A 19,397-nucleotide genomic window follows, 5' to 3' on the forward strand; every position below is an offset into this window, starting at 1 on the left:
AGGCAAAAATACCAGATAACATGTAAAACTATCCACCTCCTCACGTAAAGCTCTGTCTAGTGCATGAAAAGTATTCGATACACCTAAGCGGTGTTTTTATTCATTCAAAGGCTTGGAAGGGGTCCACCTAAGTTTATGGGCTTCCGCACACAGAGATTTCTCTTAGGAAAAATGAAGAGAGGCGCTAATGATGAAATTCAGCCACGGAGGTAGGTCCGTTTGGATTTTCACATTGTAAAATCAATTTGGAAACATATTACCTGTAGGTTTGTCCCAGAATTGCATGGTTAAAAAATCACTCGTCTCCAATTCCACTCTGCTTCCTTGTCACAGTCTTTCCTAAAGATACACTTTACCCATGTGCAGCATTTATATCTCACTCCCTCTTTTCTGTTCTTAAGAAGTCCTGAATTAGGGGGCAGGCGTCCTGGCCCATCACTTAACCATCACAGAAGCCAATTTGCTAAACTCTCTCAGCCTCAACCTCTTTCTCATGAGGCAACTAATATTTATCCGATGTATTTTTGGAAGACAATTCAATGAATGTGCTCTGAAAAAAAAAAAAGTAAATTGCTTCAAAACAGCAGAATAAATTATTCTTTGAAGTCGAAAGGACCAAACAGATGGTGAAGCTTCTTGGTGCCCACGTAGGTTTCCTTGGACTGGTTTTTCTAGTCTCTTCTCTTTTTCCTTTACGGACGTGTTCTAAGTTGTCTCTGACAGAATTAGATCAGTCAGGATTCCAGATAATTTTCTTTTTTTATTATTTTGTGTTGGTTTCATGATAAACACTCTTAAAAAATGTTTTCCCATGTTGGAATAGATAGAATTATGATCGTTAAGGCTTCACTCACCCAGCAAATATTCATCGGGCACCTACTGCACACCAGACTTTGGCTAGTGTGGTTGGGACGCTGCTGTGACGGGCAGGCCCACTGTCCCCCCCTCCCCGGGGTCTACAGTGCAGGAGGCACATACTAAGCCTGCAAATGGGTGTGTCATTCTGTTTATAAACTACGAGAAGTCCCACAAGAACAACACAAATGTGCAACATTATTTTCTTTAAAGAGCTTAGTCAAGTCCAACGGGTAAGACCAGACTTCTCTGAGGCAAGACCACTTCCATGGAGACGTTGCGGTTGAGAAGTTGCTCTCGGAACAAAGAACGGGAGGAATAGCATTCTAGGTGGAGGGAACGGCAACTGTGAAGACCCCGAGGCAGGTTTCGGGAGCTGTCAGGAGGCCAGTGTTTTGGGGACATTTCAGCAAGGGCAGCAGAGGCCCAGGCAAGGTCAGAGAAGTGGCAAGGCCGGGAAAGTTCTGGAAAAATACAGGGTCTCCTTCTAAGCGCAGAAGAGACCACTGAAGGATAAGCTGGGAGGAAACGAGGAGTGACCACTTCACTCTGATTCATGTGTTCCTAAGCTCACTCTGCCTGCCCTACAGAAAGGGATGGGCTGGACGCAGACAGAGGGAAGGGGCCCAGTGAGAGGTTAGGACAGTCGTGGGGGACCAGTCACCCAGCCTGGAGCTGGGCTTCGAGTCTGCGGAGGAATTCCACGACGGGGGTTAGGGATGACCCGACTTTCTGGCCCCAGCCACTTCAGCGGTTTGAGGTTTCATTTCCCACAAAGGGAATTGTCAGAGGAAGAACACGCTGGGGCGGGGGACTCAAGTGCCCTGCTTTTGAAAAAGTGACCTCGGAGGTCCTCGTAAGGTACTCACACAGGGAAGTCGGGAAGCCTGTTCTATGGACGAATCCAGAATCCCAGGCGGCAGCTTGCAGATGACATGTCACGTTGCCGAATGGGGTGCTGTTGTGTGGGAAGGACTTGGGCAGAGCAGGGGCCCCGGCCTTTGGCTGGCCCCGCGTGGCCAGTTCCTGACGGGCACTCTAGACATTCTCCTTTACTATCCGGACATTCAAAAAATAGATCAGTCTGCACACATAATTTCAGAAAGAAACCACCTTAAGCTGTGACTGTACAACACAAAAATTCACTAGAACGGAGCTTCTTGAACTTGACTGTGCATCTGATCGCCCGAGCATCTTACGACAATACAGATTCTGAGTCAGCAGACTCTGAGTCGGCTGGACTGACCCGGTATTCTGCGAGTCTCTAACAGGCGACAGGTGATGCCGGGGGACCACACTTGGAAGGACAAAGTCCTCGGAGGAATAATGAGGGGCGTCCGAGGTGGGCAGGTTTCTCCTGGGTGGGATTCCCCAGGCATGAGTCAGCGGCAGCCACAGATCATTTGGGGGCTGTGCAGTGGGCATCTCAAATATCACCCGCAGCCACGCCGGGGGGCGGGGGGTGGGGGGGGACTTGATTTCCTAAAAAGGCAAATACTCCTGCTAAACTTCCTAATCGAACATAGTTTCTCTCGGTTTGCAAGGTAGCTTTATTTCAGGAAAATGCAGTGTGTGTGGAATCGTACAGAAAAGGCGTTGCATTCATATGTGAAACGGAGTTGGATTCTAGGCTTAATTATAAAAATGTTTTCCACCTCAGTCAGTGGTTGGTACTGGAATCAGCTGGGTGGAGGCCAGGGACATGCTGCTCAACACCCTTCACCGCACAGGCCAGCCCCCACAACCAGGAATGACACGGCCCGAAATGTCCATAGTGCCATGGCTGAAAAATCTGCAGAGAGAATGTCAAAAACGAGGGACGGTCACCCTGTAAGAAACTCCCACACGTTGCAAAGAACTTCCTTCCCCAGCTCCTAAGTGTCAGATGCTACCGGTGTGCCCACGACCGGGGCAGTCACACAACACGCCCTGGGGACAACATGCAGCTCTGAGGACAGCAGCGTGGCGTGGAGCAAGAAGAGGGCAGGTGCCACTGAGCAAGGCCAAAGGGAACGGAAGAGCCAGCCGAAATGATTTGCCACAAGGATTAGAAACCCTAGCAGGGCCAAATGAAAGTATATATAATCCTGCACATCTGTTGGTGGCTGTGTAATTAATATCAAATAATTACATCTTCTCGCCTGGCTCTCCCTCACAAACTCTACTTAATGAACACTGCCAATGACTTGGTGGATGTGTAATTAAAATTTTTATTTATTTCTGTTTTATTTTTATAGGAGTAGCTCAACATTTTAGAAAAAAGAGGGGGAAAACGCAGGCCGCAGCCAAGCTTGACCTCAACTACCATTTAAGTGGCAACCAAGAGTCTTTGCTTCCTTTTTTTTCCCCTTAATTTATTCTACATGATTTATTCTGAAAAAAAGAGAACTAAAAGCACTGGCTCTCATTGCCCTCCTCTGCGTTTTCTAGTTTTCATTTTCTGCCACAGTTTCATGTTTAGACCTAAAGAAAGATAAGGTTTTTCCTCTTTTAAAATAAGGAATAATAAGAAAGGGTATATTGTCCCAAGGCGGACCAAGATTCAGGTCTCCTGTTTATCCTTGTCTTCTAGTAGAGGAGCACTGACCTTCCAGAACAATCTACCACATCCATCAATCACGGTGGGGCATGAGGAGTTCTCTCAGATGGAAATAACATCACCGCCAGGTTTTAACAGGAGACACCTGGACCTGGAGTTTAACTGAGTAACTAACTGCGCAGCTATTCTTGGGGAAATGACTGCAAATGATGAATAACGCCAGTGTTTAACACCTTGGTACACCAAACCACCACAGACAACATAAAAAGCAGTGATTGAAGAGACCAAGAAAAAAACACAAAAGAAACCCCGAATCTGAACGGCCTTTACGGGCTGGGTAAGTCCGGCCAAATCCTCGGCTGCCAAGTGCAGACGCTCTTACCTCCCGAGTGGCAGCCCCGTCAGGCTGACGGGGGGTCAGACGCAGACTTAGCGTGAGCGACATCAGATAAACTTGGAAAATGTCAAGTTGTCACTACAACAGGACCCCTTCCTGCTGAGACTCGAAAAAGCCAAGTAACACGAGTCCAGAATCGCAACCTGAGATCTTCGGAGCCTACCGGCTTCCTTGGTTTTCGCACACGTGTCTGTCATGAAGGTGCTTTCCAGAAACAGACGCTCAGGTCTGTTTGTGTGCGTTTCATAGGAAAGGACGCAGTTGCCAAAGAAACCCGGGGAGCAATGGGCTACGGAAAGATGGGTTGTGTTGTGTTCCGTTGAGTTTTAATGGCGGGATTTCTCGGGGTCTTTAATATGCTTTGGTGTATTGTGAACTTCCAAAGAGGGGACTATGATCCAATAAAATTGTTTTCTTTCTCCTGCTCCCTTTCCCAGACCAAACCTTGTCCTAAGAGAAACCCAGACAGAGAAGTTTAGGTGTTGATCTAATCTGTTACAAGTTCAAGAAAGGGATCAATGGCACAAGGTTCGGTGAAACTGGTGCCACGTCAATACCATGGTCGGGGGGAGAAGATGAGGGCTTTAAAGACCTCATGGGGAACTACACCCGTCACCTGAGAGTCCATCCCGTTGTACAGTGTAACGTACATGCCCTCTTTAGGGAAGAGAGGCATTTGTCACTTTTTCCCATTAATTTCAGAGAGAGAAATGTTGACTTGCCGTTCCACTTGTCTACGCATCCTGGTTGCTTCTTGTATGTGCCCCAAGCTGGGACCGAACCCACAGCCTTAGTGTATTGGAACAACGCTCCAACCCACTGAGCCACCCAGCCAGGGCCTGTCAGGCTTTTCTCTTCCTTTTCCTACCTGCTCCCGACGCCATTGCAATTTCTGGCTTTGCTTTCTCTCTCTTTCTCTGACCCATGTCTCTCCCTCCAACCACATGGCCATCCTTCTTCAAGTCTCCAGACCTGCCAGTGGGTTCCAGCCAAGTCAAAGGAAACATGACGAGCTTTTGTCTGTGAAACACAAGCCTCGTGTGGAAGGGAATGACGCCTCCCACTGACAGTGACCATCTGTCGTCGACATAGGGCGGTACCTGAAGAGAGCACAAGGGACTTCCACAGGGAAAGGCCTGAATTTTAAGCCACCCTCTGCTGTGTGACCCTGGACAAGTCATTAACCTCTCTGAGACTTTTTTCCACTTATTTTTAAAATGAGATTCTTTCAAGGGTTAGTGCTAATATATGTAAAGTCCCTGGTATTTGGTAGGTATACAGTAACTGGTTGCTAGTATTATAGTCATACTATGCTTTACCAAGAGATTGTTTATATTGCCGGTTATGATTATTTTGCACATAATTTCTCTACATACATCAAATGTCATAATCTTCAACTTGTCTTTATTCTTCAAATGGAAACCTGAAAATTTTCCTTTTCCAAAAGATTAAATGTATATAGGGTCAAGGTGTTTTCTTTTTTCACTAAAATGAACACTATCACTAAATCAGCAATTTTTCATCTCATGGCACACATAATAAACTAATTACTGAAATTCTGCAGCACACCAAAAATATATTTTTGACAATCTGACAAAAAAGGGTGTAATTTTTATTAATTTATAAAATAGTAATTACCTACCTTTTTTACTCCAAAGTGACTTTTTAAAAAACCAGGTGCCTATACTTCTATATAAGGATTCCTGGTACCAAAAATGAATTAATCAAATGCAATCTTTCTATGCAATGTGACCGATGAGATGCCACTCTATTATACGACCTGTATATTTATGGTTCGGGACAAGGCATTCACATCAGGCAGCTATTGTTGTATCAGCCGTTGTCATTTTTTTATTTCACAATCTAAGGGAAAAGAAGTCAGTGCCCCTAAGTCATCAGGTATTGCATGTTTTAAAAGTTCCTGTGGCTCCTAGTCAAAAATCACTGCACTAAATAATAAGATATAAACAAGAAAAACCACCTTGTTTTAGAAAGTGTATAGAAATTTCTATATATTACAAATTATAGGCATTTTTACAGTAATTCAAAAAGCACATAACCTGAAATAAAATTCACCTGACCCACTTCCCACAGCAAAACACACCTGAAGTAGCACTTCCCCACCACAAAAATGGCCATCTTTTTTTATTTTTCAATTTCTGTTGTCATACAATATCATATCAGTTTCACATGCATAGAATAGTGGTTAGAGTTTTACGTAACTTCTGGCACGTGTGTCAAACTCATTTTCACCTGGGGCCGCATCAGCCTGGTGGTTGCCTTCAACGGGCTGAATGTAATTTCAACTCCTTAACAGTTAAGGAGTAGTTACATTTATACAGTCTTCAAATTATTTTGGCCCTTTGAAGTCAACCTCGAGGCTGACGTGGCCCCGGTGAAAATGAGTTTGACACCCCTGTCTTTACAGAATGTACACCACCATAATTTTAGTCCCCATGTGAAAAAATGGTCCTACTTTTGACTCGAGAATTCCACACTTGGGAATGTAAGCGTACGGAAATACAACACACCGGAAGGCTTTAAACCGAAGATGTTCCTCACAGTGTTATGCATTACTGAATGAAATTGGAAGCAAATTAAATGTCCGACATCAGAGAATGGTTCAGTAAACTCTCACAATCTGGGAGACTGAACTCATGCAGCTCTTGACAATGAGGCTTGCAAGTGAAGACACAGGGAGAGAGATATTACACAGCGGGCAATTACAACTATGTGAGCCCAGCAGAAATGCACACAGAAAACACTAGAAGAAAATTCAGCAGAATGTGAACAGGAACTCTCCCTGCGTGGTGGGGCCAGGGGTAAAATGTTGTGCATTTCAAAATGCTTTATAATTTTTTAGAAAATCATGCATTGCATTTTTTGACTTTAAATGGCAGCTAAAGGCACATAACATAACCTTTACCACCTGAATCATCTTCAAGTGTATGTTGTTGGGCAACCACCATCGGCCCCCATCCCCAGAACTCTGCCGTCTTGGAAAGCTGAAACTCTGGACCCCGTGAAGAGGGGGGTTCTCCACTGCCCTGTTCCCCAGAACACCGGGCAGCCACCATCTGCTTCGCATTTCCATGAGTCTGGCCACGCTGGGCACCTCATATCCTCAAAAGGACACTGTGTTTGTCATTTTATGACTGCTTTATTTCCACTTAGCATCATGCCTTCAAGGTCCATTCGTGTTGTAGAGTGTGTCAGAATTCCCGTTCCTTTTTGAGACGGAGCAGTATTCATTCCCCTGTAGGGACAGACCACATTTTGTTTATCTGGCCATCCACTGATGAACATTTGGGTTGCCTCCACCTTTCGGCTGTCGTGAATAATACTGCTACGAACACAGTATACAACTATCTCTTCCCTACATTTTAAAGTTTGTTTTGGGTTTTTTTTTTTCTCCTGAATTGACTCTTCCTTTCTGTGTCCCATCATTGAGTTCGGCCACACACTGGACTGGACCGTGACTCTGTGCAGAACAGGAACACCAGCAAAATCCTCTAGGTGGGCAATTTGACTCCCTGGGGGAAATAACGGCCCGAGCCTTTGCTCTGAAAATAACGCATCTCTTTTTGTTGTTGTTCTGATTCCCATTACAGGACAAATGCCTTAGTTTCGACTTTCCAGCCTGGATCCCCTCACACGGAGTCCTTCATTGCACCGCCCCTCTTCTGACATTGAACTCCTGACACCCTGCTCTGAGAAGACTGCCCCCCAAAAACCCAACAACAACAACGAAAAACACCCCAGCCATTTCTCTTCATCCTCACTAACAATTTGGTAATGAAGTATTGATTTCCACTTCTCTGCTTATGGACGATATTAGATTTTCATTGATAAACTGCAATGGGGCTGTCTCGTCTCCACGGTCCTCTTTTCACCGTCACGAGAAAACAAAGTGCCACTGAAGAAAAATAATGCCTGAGAACATTGATGTCCTTATTTTGTCAGTTTGTAACATTCGACAGGAAAGGGTGGGGGTGGTATCAGTCTCCACAGTTTAATGTCCAAGTGAGCTACACTAGATGTAGACGCCTGGAAGCTTAACTTTTCATGGTAATGTCCACTTCCTATTTATAACCCCTCTGGGAACGTTTGTCTGAAGGAAATGTTTCTGTTCAGTGCAACAATTACGGTTGCACCTGGCTTGCCCAGTCCTGCCCCTGCACTAGGGAGCCATTCATCACCGCAAAGTGGAAGAATTATTAAGTAAAACCAGACTTTGAGCCAAGAAAACCTCTGAACGATGTTCATCTTCTGTGAAAGTTGTTCAAATAGTCAGGCTTAACCATGTTGCTGCCAAAGACTTTTTTCCCTCCGTGCGGTGGCAGGCACCTTTATTATCATCATGATCTTCTCATTGTTTTGTTTTGTTTTGTTTAAATAATAGTTTCAAGCCTGCACCACGGTCATATGAGACCTGCAAATTGAAAGGACAGGGTTGGGGGGTGGGGGGGACTTGGTGAGATGCCGAATGAGAGAGGAAGCAAGAAGATGAAATCATCGCAGGGTGGAAAGTTCAGCAGCAGCCTTTTCTGGTAATCTCTTTCTGCAGGACCCGTTGTTTATGGGCTCTGAGACGTGGCTCAGCTTTGGAAGCAACAGAAAGCATGAAACAGGGTGTCCATTTTAAATGTGTTCCTGCAACTTTTTTCATTAAAACTTGGAGGGCCCAATTTTAATTTGTGGAATATTCCCGTTAATAATGAGATCTAATTAAGACATCCATTAAAAGCCCGTTAAAGTTAATTTAACGTAAAAATTCCAATAGAACTGTATTAGATTTTCTCCATTAAATTAACGTTATGGATTTTTAACGGATGTCTTAATTATACGTTATTATTAACAGGAATACTGTATTACACAGATTAAAATCAGGTCCTGAGTCAACGTGGAAAAGCTAAGAGCATGTTTTAATATTAAAAGTCTTGCATACCTAGTGCGCACTCTGGAAATGCAAGGAGTTCATCTGTTTACTCTGGTTGAGCATTTTCTATATGACTGAAAGCAATCTATAATAGATAAATCCATCACTGCGTTTAAACAATGAATTTCCTTATCCTCAAAGGACAAATAAGTCTGGATTGTATTGCAACCTGCTACTCAGCGATGGGTGAAATGTTTAAACTGTTCTAGGCACAACACTAAGAACTAGATGATTTTGAAACAAAAGAAATATTTTTGTTGTTGTTGCTTTAATGACCAAGGTTATCACACACCAAAAAAAATCTCAACACCAAGGAAATGAAGCCAAATATACCCTGTTCACCATTTCTCATGGAGGCTGCCTGTTGGAATTGTTTTCAAAATTTTGACATGATCCCTAAATTCAACATTGGGATTAAAAAAAAAACTTCTTATTTACCTCCTAGGGAAAGTATTGCCCTTATGCCACATATAATAGCAAATTGCTTTTTTTATGGCATGCATAACCTAGATGGGAAAAAATATGGCGCTTCAGGGAAGGAGGGAAAAAGTAAATGAAGTTCCAGGAATGTCATTCTGAAGTAATGAGGCATGGACAGAAAATACACCCCTCACATCATCGGATTGAGATGGCAGTCGAAATAGCTTCATCGAGGTGTCGGCACTCATCCATCAATCAATCACCCACGAGGAAAAATCGCCACAGTACGACGGGGCGGCTTTTATGGGATTTACTCATGGGCATAGGGAATCGCAGCTCAAATGTAGTTCTGACATGAAAAGCAAGGTGCTGATATTATTTTTATGATGGGAGGATCATAAAGTGAATTGAGAACAGCGAGGTCTGTCTTTGCTTAACCTATTCAACCAGAAATGAATGGAGCTCAACCGGAAAGGAACAGTCTTGGGATGGGTAAGATTGAAGGGTGGACTCCGTGGAGCCCTGTCCTTCACCAGCGAAATTCTACTAAAGGGAAATCGACGCGTTAGCAGTGGGGTTCTTGAGGCGGCCGTCGCATACTGCCCGCTCCGACCAGGGGTATTCGATAAAGTTTCCGAATTCAGACTCTGCCACAGAGTCTGAAAGCAGATGGCGAGCTCTCGTTCCAACCCTGGGTGCGGGGGTTGGCGAACAATACAGGGCTCGACTCCGTGGAAATAGTTTCCCCTCTAAGAAAGAAAAAGAAAATAAATCATCTGCTTCAACATATAATCTATACGGTTTTGTTAGTGCAATTTCTACGGAGGGGCGGGGTGGAAGGCGAGAGACAAAAATATTGATAAATTTGGTAAGGCTCATGAATCGTCACTTGGTAACCATAAATGTCACCGCTGAGGGACAGCTGCTACTGTTCTTAGAAACAAGATCTGGGCTTGTGCTGGGAAATACACACAATTCTTAGCATATTCCTAGAGACCAAGCCTGTCTCCATTTGGCAAGCCCTGTGAGGCTCCTAGAAACTTCTTTCTGGAGGGGAAAAAAAAACTAAATAATATAAACTCAGGAGAATGTTTTTATCTGCTTTCATGCCATTCTTTTTCCTCTCCACGAGTTAATGTATTTCTGATCCATTGGAACTTTAGAAATGGAAAGGAAGATGACATGCAGATCGCACTGGAGTGTCTCCATTCGGCTGCTGACCCCAAGGTTGAGAGCGCGGGGAGAGCCTGCCTGCCCTTTCCCATATCTCCTTTTAGCCAAGGCCATCCATCAACTGCCGATGGAGATGTCCATTGAAAAAACTGCATAGAAATATTGAAGTGTTCTGTATGTGGCCCCATTTTGCAGTTCAGCAAATCCACCCAAGAGACAGCGTGTTACAAAATGCTGGGACCACAAGGCAGAACAGCAAACACAATGTGTTCAGCAAACTCACCCAAGAAAGTGTTAGCGGGCAGCTACGTGTGCACGATAGTGCTGTGGGCACCCCGGGGCCCAGCGGTGAAGAGTTCACACGCACCTTAGTCCCCCGGGTGTCTGTGGCAACTCCAGAAGACACAGACACCAGCCACGGGGAGAGGAGCTCCCATGGGGTCCCACTTCCCTCATGTTACTCCTGCTTTACTTCTGTTTTTCAAAATAATATTTCAGAATAGGGGATTCTCCTTCTGAAAAGCATACAAGGAAAAAATAGCTTAAAAATAGGTCAAGGCCTAGAAGCAGAATATAATCAGAGAATAAATTGAATAGCCCAGGCAGTCCCCACAGAGTTTCTTTGAGGTCACCAACAGATTTCTTAAAACTCACCCCCCCAAAATGCGCCTGCTTAGTTGTCTGAGCCTTGCATAATTAATGTCACAGGCACAAGCTACCGAACGTAGTCGAAATGCAGAAAACAAGCAAATGAAATGACTGATTTGGGAAGCATTTATGTAACTCTGGTTAAGCAGTGGGGAGGTGTGTGCGTGAGTGCGTGTGTGAATGTCACTGTTATTTCCCTGGGCCTATGGACACGAGCACAGTTAGAGTCCGCGATTTCCTGAAAGTTTCCACAGCAAACCCGAAGATCACAAGGCCTTCCAAGGTGCTCGCATTCTGTTTCTTCCCCGTCTATCGTTTCCCAGGCTTTTTGCGTCCAAACCTTTTTCCACCAGGTTTCATTTTTCAAGCTTATTAAATGTTTTTGCTTTTTAAAAACCCATTAAAATATCATTTTCGCATTATCTTCTATTCTCTACAACAAGAATAGAAGTGTGTTGAAAGCTAAAACACTAATACTAAGGCAATAAATTGGAGGATTTAAACACACACATGTACAACTCCAGTTTTGAAAATCAATACAAGTGTATCTATTTTGAAAATGCATTAAGCCAAAAAAAATCACAACTGAACTTGGGTGTATTTTTTTTCCTCCGTGAGATGTCAAAATGCTAATTTCAATTTCTCTTTTACAAGACTTTCTCAAAATATCCATGAAATACTTTTAGGCAAAGATGGAGCAGGAGAAAGAGATACAAACCCATCCCCCTCGGGAGACCTGTTTTCATTGTAGGCAAGCATTAAACATTTGAAACGTGTGAATGCTCTTTAGAGTTGCTACAGGACAATTGTACCTCTTCATCCCAACATCCCAAGCAAAGGCCACCTATCTCCTTCAGTTTCTTGTGACAGGGTCAGGGGCCAGGAAGATACACACTTTCCAGGCTAGAGTTACTCTCCTTGCAGTGGTAACGAACAGTGGGCTAACGGGTGTGGGTGCTTCTCCAAAAGTTACTCCCATGCAAGGCAGCCCAAAGCTTCAGGGAGAACTGGAAATGTTTCGCGGATTAGGCTGGGACTGTTTTTAAAATGCTGGTACCAGGTGGAACGCCGCAAGAGGACCCTGCCCGTTTCCTTCGGAAAAATAGATGGCAAGAAAAATGGCTCTTCCCGTGAACAGCCCCTGATCCGGCCCCTCCTAACACACAGATGACTTTATCACTAGCCATGTGATTCTCATCAAGGCCCTTTAAAAGAACAATCTGTTTGAGGGGAGCAGATGAAATATCCACAGCCCTTTGTACGATGTTTATTTGCTTAAAACTGTTTTTGGAAGTACAAATAATAACTCTCTTGTGAGAATTCCCAAGAGAAGTTAGTTGAAAAATTTGAACAAATGCATTACTTAAAAAAAAAAACAACTACCACTCCCTCACCTCCTCCAGAAAATAAATGTCAGTGTGTTCACTGAATTACCTTGAACCTGAAACCCACGTTCAGGCATCGGTCCCCAGGCAAGGCTTATATTTACAGGACTGGAACAATCACGCGATTATCTCTCAGACATGGAGACTTTTTTCAGTAATAACTTCGCTTTTTAAATGACCCCTACAACATCCAGGAATTATAAACGTGTATGCACATTTTTTAAAATACCCAAAATCAACCGGGTCTGCAGAGAAAAAGTATAAACTCTTCCTGCTCATTGAGAGAAATACTAGAAAAACATTTCGGTTTCACAATATTTGGGGCTATACCACATCGGATGCTGGAACGAGCAAGGCAAGTCCAAAAAAGCTTCCATCCCAAGCAATTCTCATTTGGCTCAGGGTTCTTACATGTCGTGATCCCTCGGGAGACAATGTGCTTTCTCGTCTCGGATGGACTGGCGTCTGTCTGATCTTGTCTGATTCCTAACAACCAGGCACCGTCAGCATGAAATCGTCAACGTCCGCAACCCTTTAGAATCCACAACAGTTGATCAGGCACAGCCTCTGCAAGGGTCAACCTGTTCTTACTCTGCAGAATGCTCGCGGCTTTGTAGAAAATTTGACATCCACCATGTTTGTGTTGCATCATTGCCGCTTTACATTAGTTCTACAGGGTTTTGGTTTTTGTTTTTTCTTTTCGAAAAGGGAGTGGGGGGAGTAGGACGGCGTGAGCCGGGAGAACCACATTCATCCTCGCGTTGAAGGAAAGCGTTTATCTGCCAGCGAAGAAAGGCAAACACAGTTTTATATTAGGAAAGCAGACAGTCATTTTCCAAGAAAAAAAAAAGGACGGCAACCGTACCTGTCGAATGTTCCTGTACGAGCGCCCTCATTTTCTATCGCCTGCATGCTGTAATGTAATAATACATTTGCCCGTATACTCGCCGGAAAAGCCAGGCTGTTTTCCTTGTGTACGATGCAGCTTGGATGGCTGGGAACGTGAGCCTCCCGTGCATTTTTATACTGTATATATTTGTATATACTAACTATATTGCCATGTATGAACACAGATTTTGTTATATTTGCTTGTTTCTGTTTCCTACCAAACTGGCCCACAATGGGGATTCTTTTGTATAGAAAGAGAAAAAAATATGCTTGTAATTTTTCCTGATCATTCTCTTTCAATAGCTTCTGAAAGAATTAGATCTGAGTTTACAAAGAAATTCTAAAACCCAAGTTTGTCTGTCTGCATGAGCCCTGTCCAGTTGCCGGGTCTGGGGAGGGACCAGCAACCTGGCTCAGAGTTTTTCTCTAAAGGCATGCTCCACCCCTCGGGAAAACCTCAAACTCGTCCGTGTAGAATTGCCCTCTTTGTATTTTATCTAATAGTGCCTGAAAAATTTTTAATGTCTTCTTAGAGGAAGAATTCATAATTGTCAAAATTTGAAACATTAGCTTAATTTTGTTTTTATGACCTCACAATTCTTCTCTTTATTTATTCGGCCGCTGCTATAATGGGGCCCCAGGCCATTCCTGACATCGTCATGTTCTTCTGCATTAAGGATGCTTTTAAAATTACGGAGATTATTGAGCCAACAGGCTGTTTTAATCAAAACCATGTTTCACTTGTTTTTGATGATTATAAATGGTCCTTGCAATGAAAAAAAAAAAGTTTTCGGCCAGGAAAATTATACCACCCTGTGGCCAAACAGATTCATCACAGGTAGGCCTCCGTGCCCACTTTTCTGGGATCTGGAAAGTCCTTCCCTTGGCTGGCCACACTTACCTGTGCTCCCCATCGTCCTGAATGTCAGCGCTCCACGCAGTGACTATTTGCAAATTTCCCAAGGCTTGGCCGTCGCGTCAGAGGCCCGAGGACAAACAGCCCAGCTGAAAATGACAGCTTTGCAGCTGGAAAGAACTGCAGGGATTTTCGGAAAAGGTGCTCCCGTGCTGTGTCCCTCAGTGCCACCCTGCTGTCATTTCTCCTCATTAGAAACAATCTGGTCTCACTACCCCGAATCACTTAAATCAGGTTAACAGAAACATTTGGATCAGCCCCTTGCTGGACCGAAGTGACTTGGGCTGCATTCAAGATGTGTGCCTGTATATCATGCTACAGCAAGGAAATTATCTCTAGAAGGAGAGGGGTTTTTTTCATATAATTTTACCAGTGGAAATAAATTCCGATGGCGGAGATGAAGAAAACCCTTAAATTATATCACCGAAGCCATTATTTTTTACATCTAAAGAGTTTCTTTAAAGAAAATCATTCTACTTTGAGAATTGTAATTAAAACCCTCAATAATAGTACTTCTCTTAGCTATTGTGAAAAAAAATAATAACAACACACTCACCAAGGTGAGGTGGAGCCCCTCATTTCCATCAGAAAGCTTTCTATAAGTGTATTATTTACATTTTCAAACGTGATCACGCTTTCCTTTGTGACAAAAAAAGTCTTTTTTTTTCTTCCCACTCAGCAGTTATTGCAAATAGACTGTTCCCATCTGAAACCTTATCATAATTTGCATCGGGAAAGCCAACAGCCGGCACGAAGGACGTGGGGGCGTTCAATGACGATTTGCCAGGGGCTGTCCCCCATTCTAATGCCCAAGCTACTTGAAACACCTTTCAGAATCCCAGCTCTCTGGCAGCCCACAGCCCGGCCTCTCAACACCATGAACTTGGCAAATGGCTTCATTTCCGTCAACGCTGACTTTCGCTTTGGCCCATTTGGAAAAAAAAAAAAGAAAAGAAAATTAAAGGAGAGGAGAAGAAGAAAAAACACAGATGCACTTAAAACATGAAAAGAATTATTTATATGATAAAAAATATATTTAGATTTTCAAAGCACAAGACTGAATAGAAGTGCTCTTTTTATTCTTTCTGAAGATGTTACTGTTAAATGTCTTTCTACATCAGGCTTAATAAATCTGTAATGACGTTTGATGGATTGATGTTGGCCCTAGTGTGTTCTTTAAAGATGGCAAGAGAGGAGAGAGGCAAGGGGGAGGGGAAGCGGGGAGTGAGGACCGGGGCTGACCCCCCCGGGGCCCAGGAGAAGTAGCTGTTGGCAGCCCCTCTGTGCCTGGGACCCACTGACCACGCCCAGCTTCCACCTCATCTCCAGTGGATTTTTTTTAACAAAGCCCAGCACCCCTTGCTGGGTTTCTGGGCACCCTCTGCACACCCTCCAAGCTGGTCAGCTCTGCGTGAGTAATTTACGATGCCATCTGAGCAGAGGCCCGGGCAGCTGTCTCACAAATTCACGGATGCGCGGCAGAGGGCAGACGTGACTGAGGCAGCCAGCCTCCCCCTCGGGGTGATGGCCCTGCCTGGCGCTCAGTTTCCCTGCGTACCGCCCCCCATTCCCTCGAGAGCGCAGGGAGAACTGGGCCGTGTTTCACACACCAGCTGCCCAAGCAGATGCAGACCTCCTCCCCGCTCCACCAAGAAATGACTTGTCCTCCTCGAACAGCGAGCTCGCGGCATCCCTGTCACAGGGCCGCATGAGACCCGCACTCATTGCATTACGACGACCCCAGTGCCAACCCCCTGTGAGCTCCACTTTATTCATTCGACCCCCGTGGAGCTCCACTCCACGGCCCTGCACCTAGGTGGCAAAATATGAGCGGCCAGGCTAGAAACAGCAGGACAGGTGAGGAAAGCAGGGGCGGGCAGTGAAGGCCGAGGCCAGGATGAGCAGGGTGGTCCAAACCAAAGACCTCTGGGTCTTCATGCACTCAGTGACTGTTGAGCACCTACTATGTGCTAGCCCTGAGGCTTACTTAGACTAATGAAGCAGGGGGTTAACAGTGTTGAGAACAGGGTCTGGAGTCAAAACCTGGGCCCTGTCAGCGTGCCATCTCTGGGGTCTAAGGCAGGACTAAAGGAAGAACAGAGCGAGGGAGAGGGGGCACTGTCGGGACCAGGGGGCACAGAGGTGGCCCCGACCAACCTGGGAAGTCACCACGGATTCCGGAAGGAAGTGATGTGGAAGGTAAAGTTAATTTCGCAATGGAGCACTGGGAGAACCAAAAATATACAAAACCACACCCCCCGACCAGTTCAACCCAGTCACAAGTCCCGTTGCTTCTCACTGCCAAAGACAACTGGGATCTGTCCCCGGTACCCTCTCCTGGACTTCCACCGTGGCTTCTCACCAGCCCGCACGCCCTTTGGCCCCTGTCCATTCTCCATTCAGCAGCTGGAGCGATCGTTAATAAAGTAAACCAGATCGCGCCACTGCACCCCTCAAGACCAAAAGTGAGCACACGTTTTCTCTGCAGGGCCGGACAATAAACACGTCCGGCTGTGTGGGCCCGGGGACCTTGACCCAACCACTCCGCCCTGCCCTTGCAGGGAAAAGCAGCCATTGACAACAGTGAATCACGTGTGTCTGTGTCCCGATAAAACTTTATTCACAAAAAACTGCTCAAGGTCATCCAACCCCCAGGCCTCCATTCACGTCTGATGGGTTTCCCGTGGACACGGGCCTGCAGGTGAGAAGGTACGGAAAGGCAGTTTATGTGGGAAGTGAGGCCAAGAAACACAGATAGGGAGGGGGGTGGGGAAGCGAAGGAGGCCAATACATGAATTTTAAGAACACTGACCACCAGGGGCAGTGGGGCCTGACCCTGCCAGGACCTCGGGGGCAGGGCCGAGCCTGCCTTGGTCCTTGAGCCTGAGCAGAGAGAGAGCCAGGGTAGGCATACATCCGCTTTGCTCAGTTGTTGACAGAGAGCTGCTACGGGGGGGCGGGACTTTGATATGACGTCCAATCTCCACAAAGGCTGTGAGATGTAGGCTTCCGTGCACAGAGAAGACCCCAAGGCAACTGACTGTAACGCAGGGGCCAAATCTTACCCTCGACCTGTTCATTTTTAAATAAAGTTTTATTGGAACATAGCCACACCCACTTGTTTACTTGCTGTCTTTGGCAGCCAAGTTAAGTTGTTATGACAGAGACCCTATGTGGTACCCACGTATTCCCCACGTCCGCACGCACCTTTCAAGTCCTGGTCACGTGACCATGTGTCTGTAAGTAGACTTTTTTCTCCTGGCCCTCGACACCCAGACTACAGGGTCCAGCACAAATAACACCCCCTTTTTAATTATAAAATCTTCCATCACAAAATCATAAGCGTGTAATTCTGTCACAAAGCAATATCACCCTCAAGCTCACCCTATGACCTTGTAGGTGAGACGTTCAAATTAGAACTATAAATCGTCACACCCGTGTTATTACCATTCCAACCACACTCAAGCAGGCCCTGCTTCTGCCGGACCCTGCCTTTGCTCTCTGGCCTTTCCCCCAACACATTTGCCCTCCTTCGTTATGTTGTCACTAGACTGTAGACTCTGTGAGGGCAGACACCAACCCTGTTTGGTCCTCAGCTTCCAGGACACCCCACCATGTCTCACACGTCACAGGTGCTCCAGGTAATCAGCGAATGTGTGACTGAGTCATGGCTGACACCTCAAGATGCACCGAGTGTTGATTCTTACCCAGTGAGCAAGGCACAGTGCCAAGAAATGTCCCAGGCCTCACAATGACCCCAGGAGGTGCGTACTCAGACCCCGTTTTACCGACTTCCCCCTTTCTCCATACCCCTTGACACGGTGCACATGGAACGCAGACCTCAGTTTGTGACATAGGAAAGCCACACCCTCATAAGCCCCTGGCGTGGCGCTCGGCAGGCGGTAAGCCCTTTCCAGACGCAGGCCTGATCACCGGGCCTGAGGGCTGCGGAATGAGCAGGGTATCCCGAAATCCAAGGGCCAGCAGTGTGACCGGGAGACCCGTGGGATGAGTGACAGAGGAGAGACACGTCACTGCAGCCAAAGGGAATGTGGCGGGCGAAGCTCTTTGCCGTACATGAATTTGTGTCTCATCGTCCCCTATGTCACCAGTCCCCTCTTGGCCTTCGTCCCAGGCCTGGACTAAGCCCCTCCTGTCCCTAAGGAAATGGAAAGGCCTTACCGAAAGACACAATGGTCTTCCATTAACAGCCAGTTTCCCGCCCCCAGCCTCTCCTGCCCACCCCCACCCCTTGATTGATTACTTTGAGTGGCTCTCCGAGGCCCCAGGAATCTGTCCAAAGGCTTCGCCAGCCCCAGACCCTGCCTGGTCTGGCTCCTGCCTTCCAGGACACAGGCCTCTTCTGGCACGTTCTACACTCCGGCCATACTAGAGTCCGCTCAGTTCCAGCACTCACCTTCACAAAGGGCTGCGACCCCGCCTTCTTCTCTGACTGGAGTCTGGGATCAGTCCCCTGCTCTCCGGTGGCACCTGGACCGCCCTTGTGCAAAGCCGTGGCACTCGCGGGGGCGTGCGCTGTCTGCTTGTCCACTGCGCGTGCCAGAGCGCAGAGCCCAGCGGGCAGCCACCCCCGGCATCACGTCCCCTGGCCACGCACGGTGGGCGCTCAGCGGAGGCGTGTTTGTCACTAGTAGCCAAGGCCCTGTCTCGGTCTCCCTCCCCGTGTCCCCAAATGTGCTCTTCACTGCATTATGAAGGGGGAAACTGCGTGGTGCTCAGGGTAGGGACGATGACCACGCGGCCCAGAAGGTCCAGCAACAGCTCTGAGATCTCACGGCACTGCGAAGTGAACCGGAGAGCCGGGTCTGATTTCACGTCACTGCGCACAGTCCCCGCGGCTGGATCACGTTCCCCGGTCGTCTTCTGCAGCTTTGCTCTCCCACTGGGAGCCACTGAGCAGCCACTAGACCGACAGAGAATAGTAGAGTCGTACAGTGTCATACAGTGTAGTGTGGGACAGTACAGTACAGTGTAGTATAATAAAGGACAGTGAAGTATTGGTATAGCAGCTCTTTTCAACCACTGGGCCGCAAGAATTGGGGAAACACTTAATGCCTGACTATCTAATCAGGGGCACTGACCTCTTTTCCCTTAGACTGTCAAATACACATGGTAACAACCAACACAACAGTAGCCATCCAGTGCCAATGAATCAAAATTATACCTTTGCATTTTTTCAGATCGGCACACGGTGTGTGCTGGCATGTCGCAGAAGG

General features: G+C 46.3%; 1 protein-coding gene and 1 long non-coding RNA gene across 3 annotated transcripts in view; one reads left to right on the top strand and one right to left on the bottom strand.

Moving 5' to 3' along the window:
* TSHZ2 (teashirt zinc finger homeobox 2) overlaps positions 1–7,538 on the top strand; it is a 406,162-nt gene extending 398,624 nt beyond the window's left edge. For both annotated transcript variants that reach the window (XM_037059918.1, XM_037059919.1), the window contains exon 3: positions 7,403–7,538. Coding sequence is in view for 1 of the 2 variants with exons in the window: in XM_037059919.1 (XP_036915814.1) it covers positions 7,403–7,404 (2 nt within the window). In the remaining variant the exon portion in view is untranslated. The remainder of the gene's footprint in view (positions 1–7,402) is intronic.
* A 2,290-nt stretch (positions 7,539–9,828) lies between these two features.
* Positions 9,829–15,023, bottom strand: LOC118996511 (uncharacterized). Its single transcript, XR_005068506.1, has 3 exons — positions 14,717–15,023; positions 14,146–14,270; positions 9,829–9,899 (listed from the first exon to the last, which is right to left on the bottom strand). It is a non-coding gene; the product is annotated as an uncharacterized LOC118996511 (long non-coding RNA).
* Positions 15,024–19,397: the final 4,374 nt, after the last annotated feature.

The sequence above is a fragment of the Sturnira hondurensis genome, unplaced genomic scaffold (assembly GCF_014824575.4).
Source record: "Sturnira hondurensis isolate 20B ecotype Veracruz unplaced genomic scaffold, ASM1482457v3 Scaffold0011378, whole genome shotgun sequence".
Taxonomy (NCBI): Eukaryota; Metazoa; Chordata; class Mammalia; order Chiroptera; family Phyllostomidae; genus Sturnira; species Sturnira hondurensis.